At 37.5% G+C, this 6,637-nt stretch overlaps 1 protein-coding gene across 13 annotated transcripts in view; it reads left to right on the top strand.

Annotated features, from left to right (window-relative positions):
• The first annotated feature begins 55 nt into the window (after window positions 1-55).
• DZANK1 (double zinc ribbon and ankyrin repeat domains 1) overlaps window positions 56-6,637 on the top strand; it is a 50,016-nt gene continuing 43,434 nt past the window's right edge. For 9 of the 13 annotated variants that reach the window (XR_010661437.1, XM_065921293.1, XM_065921286.1 and 6 more), the window contains exons 1-3: window positions 56-148; window positions 2,444-2,560; window positions 5,984-6,137. Coding sequence is in view for 12 of the 13 variants with exons in the window: in XM_065921293.1 (XP_065777365.1) it covers window positions 2,452-2,560; window positions 5,984-6,137 (263 nt within the window). In the remaining variant the exon portion in view is untranslated. Of the gene's footprint in view, window positions 149-1,773; window positions 1,794-2,443; window positions 2,561-5,983; window positions 6,138-6,637 lie in introns of those variants that run through there. The other 4 variants (XM_065921294.1, XM_065921283.1, XM_065921284.1 and 1 more) reach the window with 3 other exon arrangements.

Below are 6,637 nucleotides of genomic sequence, written 5' to 3'. Positions count from 1 at the left end.
GTTGCTAGGAAGCGGGTTCCTGCCAATCACCTGCCCAGCTCCCGGTGGGCGGGGCGCGGCTCGCAGCGTCTTGGTAACCCGTACCGCCGCAGTGAAGGAGAGGACCAAGGGCGGTGAGCGGTGGGCTGCCTCGGTGGGGGCTGCGGAGGTACCCAGGGGGTCCCGATCGGGTCCTGGTGGCTGGGGGAGGGGGCGGAGGAGAAGGGCATCCTTCATTCAGCCGAGTCGTGGCGGTGTCCTTGGCTACACCTGAAGGACGGAGACGGGGACCAGACGGGGTTCCGGAACCGGGCGGTGAGGGGCAGTCTGAATGGAGGGATGGCGGGGTGGGGGATGCTGTTGACGCATTCGGGCCTAGCGGATCGGTCTACGGATGGATCCCTTTCGCTCGGGGCCCACTGGCCTACGCACTGTCAACCTTTCAAGGACATCGCCTATCCGCACACCACCCCCCCCCCCCAGACGTTTTTATTTTGAACTAATATTTAACCATTTTTAAATTTTAACTGCCTCTCACGTAAGTGAAAATGTGAGGATGGGCACGCTCCAGAGCCCTTCTGCAGGGGCTGTCGCGCTATCCGTATATGTATCTGCAATTTAAATTCTTAGCCTCCAACCTGTAACTATCCAACCAGGCATTAGATTCACCCCTTAAATTTAGCCATCCCACCTTTGGGGTATAGTCTGTGACAAACCTCAAACCACAGAGACGTTTGGGGCAGTTTTATTTATTATTTATTTATTTATTAAAAAGAATTTTTTTTTGCGTCATGTCATGCGTGGCTTGCAGTATCTTGGTACCCCCACCAGAGATTGAACTAGAGCCCCTGCAGTGAAAGCATCAAATCCTAACCACTGCACCGTCAGGGAATTTCCAAGGCAGCATTGTTTAGAATAACAAAAACCCAAAGCTGAAAAGAAAATAATAAATGCCTAATCACAAATTGATAAATAAGATTATGTAAGTATTTGGAAAATTGTAAATAATAGGGGAGGTTACGAGAAGTACTGTATAAAAATTGAGTTTCAATGTAGATTTTAACTGAGTAAAATCTATGCTTCCATTATCATTGAAATTTGAACAGACCATCCCGAGATGTAAATGGATTTTAAGGTGTGGGATTTTCCCCCTAAATCCTTTATGTATTAATAATTATGAACCCTCCCATCCCCAAGAAAAAGATCACTAAGACCTCCATACTTGTACTTAATTACTTATAAATACAGTAGATGGAGTAGGAGACTGTTTTAAGGTATGGGTTTTCCCCCCTGAATCCTTGGTGTATTAATAATTATGAACCCTCCCATCCCCAAGAAAAAGATCACTAAGACCTCCATACTTGTACTTAATTACTTATAAATACAGTAGATGGAGTGGGAGACTGTTTTAAGGTATGGGTTTTCCCTCCTGAATCCTTGGTGCATTAATAATTATGAACCCTCCCATCCCCAAGAAAAAGATTACTAAGACCTCCATACTTGTACTTAATTACTTATAAATACAGTAGATGGAGTGAGAGACTTTTGTGTTCCTTCCTCACTGTTTATATTCATGCCAGCTTTCTTCCAGCTGAGGCATGACCCTCTGTCATTTTCTAAAGTTTCTTTTGCAGCTTTCACAGGCACGAACCAGTTGATGACAACTGCAGGACTTTTGAACATGGAGCTTTCCCAAGGGAGCTGGCTCTAAATGAACATTCCATGCTACATACAAAGTTACTTCTGTTCCTCTTGTGTGCTGTCTTGCCTGAAGCCAAGAGAGGTGGTATACTAAAAAGAGGCAGGACAGACTGGTAATGATCCAGGGATTGCTTAGGTCTGGTCATCAGTGATGATCTCTGCTCTGACATGTGCATTTAATGTGCTCACTTAAAAGAATTTTATTCCCCCATCCCATACACTTCTGCTTTTTGCCCCCAAAGTAAGGTAAATACTCAGGTAATCAAAAGCCCACACAAGATCTCAACAGCAAAAATACAGCAGAGACAATAACTATTTCCATTAAAATTAGTATTTGGGGACTTCCCTGGTAGTCCAATGGTTAAGACTTTGCCTTCCAGTGCAGAGGGTGCCGGCTCATTCCCTGGTCAGGGAGCTAAGATCTCACATGCCTTAAAAAACATAAAATAGCAGCAATGTTGTAACAAATTCAATAAAGATTTTTTAAAATGGTCCACATCAAAAAACATTTTTTTAATTATATTTATATTACACACGACATTGTAAATCAACTACACTTCAATTTAAAAAAAGACAAAAGAACTGAAATGAGTCTCCCAAAAGAAGAAAAAAGAAAAATGATATTTGTAGATGATAGAGAAACAACATTCTCTTTAGTTTTTACTAGTCTTACTGTATTTGAATGAGATACTTCTCTTCAGTGTCTGTTCACATATAGGTGTCCATTGGAATTTATTTTCATCCACTTTTTTTTTAACGTAAGGAGGGAAAATGACAGCTGGTTCAGTGTGTGTCCCTCAAATCATACCCCTGCGGGTGCCTCAGCCCGGAAAAGCCAACCATGAAATTGATAACAATACGCTTTTGGAAATGAAATCAGGTAAGAATCAAATGTACTGAAATGGTTTAAAATAACCCTGCCATGTTCTCTATATGCATCTGGTTGTTGATTTACCCTCTTTGCATCCTTTCTATAATCAGGATCTTGGGATGATGGTAAAACTTTCAAAATTTGAAACAATGGTGGTTTGTAGAGTGGTATTTATATAGGTTACAACAGCTGGCTCTTGCCAACCTTCCATTTGTGTTGGAAAGCGTCGCAGCAAAGCCATGACTTACTTTAGCTAGGTTAGGATGTCCCATTGCTTCCCCAGACTTTCCCAGGATTCTCAGTGTTTTTCTCGGATATCAGTTTGACCTGCTAACACAGGCTTCCCAGTCAGACAGGTTGGAGAGTGAAGAATCCTGGCTTTGAAAACATCTGGTGATCTTCAGTACATTCCTCAGTCTTTCTTAGTCTCAGCCTCTAGACTGTAAGAGAGTGATAATATTATCTATAGTTTAGAGTCATCATGAGGATTAATGACTTGATATGTGATGTGAGGCACACAGGTCCTGGCTCATGGTGATGCCAAAAGACATCATAGCTATTTCTGCTTAAATAAATCAGTGAATGTGTTTCTTTTTCATGCCAGGAACACACACATACTCATTTACATATGTAATAAACATAAAGAGAAGGAAAAGTTTTATAACTAGAATGTATGAACAATTACTTGTTTAAAACAGATTCTTAATTTGCAGCCACATGGATGGACCTAGAGATGATCATATTAAGTGAAGTAAGTCAGAAAAAGACAAATATCACATGATATCACATATATTTTGAATCTATAAAAAATGGTACAAATGATCTTACTTGCAAAGCAGAAATAGACTCACAGACATAGAAAACAAACTTATGGTTCCCAAAGAGGGTGGGAAGAGATAAATTCAAAGTTTGGAATTAACAGGTACACAGTACTATATATAAAATAGGTAAACAACAAGAACCTATTATATAACACAGGGAAGTATATTCAATATCCTATAATAGTCTATAGTTTATAATGAAAAAGAATCTGAAAAAGAAAAAACTACATACATGTGTATAGCTGAATCACTTTGCGGTACACTTGAAAGGAGTACAACATTACAGAAAAATAGATTTCAATTTTTTTTTAATAGAAAAATTAGACTTCAATTAAAAAATAGACTCTGAGACTCCAGTTACATATTTGAATAACTAATGTACATACAAACTATATGTACTGATGGTGTGACATATGGTGTACCAGGTGTGGCACCTGGGCTTCCTAGACTGAGAGGTCCAACTAAGAATATATATATTATACTGTGTCTTCCTTTATCTTAAAAGCTAATACTATTTTAAAAATTCCTCTATTTAGCTACAGGTTTCGTAATGTTTTCAATGATTGAATTGAACCACTAAAGATGAATCAAAGACATATTTTAAAATACAAAATACTTTTTGAGGGGGGTAGTAATGGCAATCTGTACATTTAAAAAATTTATTTTTTGTATCATAATGTTCTTAATCTTGAGGTATAAATAAATTAGCAGTATAATATCTGATTATAATCTATCCATGTTGTTTTATAGTGACAATAAAAGATCAAGGTGTACTAAAAAAAAAATAAAAATAAAAATTCCTCTAACCAATATTCAAGTCTTAATATATGTGCTCGAAACCCTCAGGAGAAGTTGGGTGATGACTGACAAATGATGACAGGGTATCCAATTTCTCTACTATCTGAAATGTCTAATAAATAAAAGATTCTACAATTCAGTGCCAAAAGTAATAATATCCCAATAGGAAAAATGGACAAAGGATGTGAAAATACATTTTATAGGAAAGGAAATATGTGTGTTTTAAACATATGGGAATATGCTCATATTCACCCTTCACTTGCTAGCTGGGCAGAGCTTATCCTCTGCTTTATTTACTCCCTTGCACGTAATCACCACTTAACAAATTCTATGTAGTCGTTTGCTGTTTGTGTGTTTTTTTTTAAATGGAAGCTGTATGAGAGGAGGGACTTTGTATTCCCAGCATCTGAAACAGTGTCTGGCATGTAAAAGGCATTTGGTAAATACTTGTTGAATGAGTGAGTGAATCTTACTCAAAATATAAGCAATGTGAGTTAAAGCTATGAGATACTTTTTTTAAAACCTGGGAAAATATAAAAGAAGTATCAGCAAAATAAAAGAAAAAATGATCATACACGATATGGTTGAGATGGTGGGTTAACATGCACTTCCATTCCCTGCTGGTAGCAGGGTAAATTGTTTCAATGTCCATGGAGGGAAGTTTGGCAACATTAACCAAAATTACAAACTGGCATAGCTTTTGACTCAACAACAGTACTAGTTCTACATATTTTGCAGATAGACTTATAAGAAGAATTCTTTGCAGAGTTATTCATTACAATGTTTGCAATGGCAAAACTGAAAAAGAAATAAAAGGAAAAGAAGACAGTTTATATGTTCATCTGTACGGATTGTCTGTTGGCCAGTGATTCATCCATAGGAAGAGAATGCAGTGCAGCCATAAAGAAGAATAGGGTGTTTTTTAATGGAGCAGTATAGGACAATATACAAGATAAAATGTTAAATGACGAGAAAAAGGGTGTGAAACAGGGCATGATATGCCACCATTTGTATGTACAGAGAGGGGGAGTTTAAAAAATACGTACGTATGTATTTGGATATAAACTACATACATACATTGGAAGGACAGTTGATAATATTGGTTGCTTTTAGGCAGCTGATGAGGGCGGGGAGCTTGGAGGGAGAGTTTTCATTGTATATCCTTGTTTGACCTTTTGAATCTTGGATCATCTGAATTTATTACCTTTACAATTTTCCCAAGAAGTGCAAGAATCATTTACCAAGTCCAAATAAAATATAACAAAACTATTTTTTAAGCAATGCTCAAAAATTAAAAATTAGCTTCTGCTTTCTAAGTAGACATTGTGGTTTTAAAATTCACCCCTGCTTGGTTTGTATCAGTGCTCTGTCGGAGGGGCAAAATGCTGTAGTGGTTCAAGAGCGTGGCCTGTGAGCAGCTAAGACCCAGCACAGTCAAATGAATAAATAAATTTTTTAAAAATCCCTCCTGTTTTAAAAAGAAATGAGTGTGGTCAACAGATCTGACTTCCCAGAAATCAGATCAAAATTCTGCTGTCATTTACCAGATTTCTTAACCTCTTTGGGACTCAGTTCCCTTATCTATAATGTGGGTATAAAATAGGACCTATCTCATAAGGTTGTACTGATAAAATTAGTTTATTCACGTAAAGCACAGTGCCTGGCACAAAGAACTCTATTACTGTTAGTTATTGTTATTCACTTTTACAGTATATATTTTTTTTAAATGTCATTAAATAACTGATCCCTAGGCCTTATTCAGGGACTTGCTACTTTAGTGTTAATTCTAGATATCCTGTTTTGGGTTTTTCAGACACCCCGGATGTCAACATATATTATACCCTGGATGGCAGCAAACCTGAATTCCAAAAGAAAATTGGTTATGGTGAAAATACTACCTTTAAGTATTCGAAGCCTATTACCCTGCCTGATGGAAAAATACAAGTTAAAGCTATCGCAGTCACTAAGTAAGTCAAGAGCATAATGACTGGGATGATTTATATTTATTATGTTTTAACTTTACTCATTTCAATGAGAATTGGTGCTGGATTATAAAGACACTAAAGAAAAGTTATCTTAATTTCAGCATACATCTCTAAACTTTGTGTTTTGTCTTTTATTGAGTTATACTGTAAAATACATGTATTTACATACATAATTAACATATGAGGAAAAGTTTTATGGATAGAACATATAAACAATTACTTGTTTAAAACAGATTCTTGATTTGCAGCCACATGGATGGACCTAGAAATGATCGTATGGGTAAAAGGGTATAGTTCAGTGAAGTGCCGTGTATATTAATACTGTTTTTAGTCTGAAATCCACACTGGGATTTTGGGAAAGTGAAAGAAAGTGAAATTGCTCAGTCGTGTCAGACTCTTTGTTTGCCACCCCATGGACTGTAGCCTGCCAGGCTCCTCCATCTATGGGGTTTTCCAGGCAAGAGTACTGGAGTGAGTTGCCA

Source organism: Muntiacus reevesi, chromosome 2 (genome assembly GCF_963930625.1).
Source record: "Muntiacus reevesi chromosome 2, mMunRee1.1, whole genome shotgun sequence".
NCBI lineage: Eukaryota > Metazoa > Chordata > Mammalia > Artiodactyla > Cervidae > Muntiacus > Muntiacus reevesi.
This window is presented reverse-complemented; position numbering and strand designations above follow the sequence as displayed.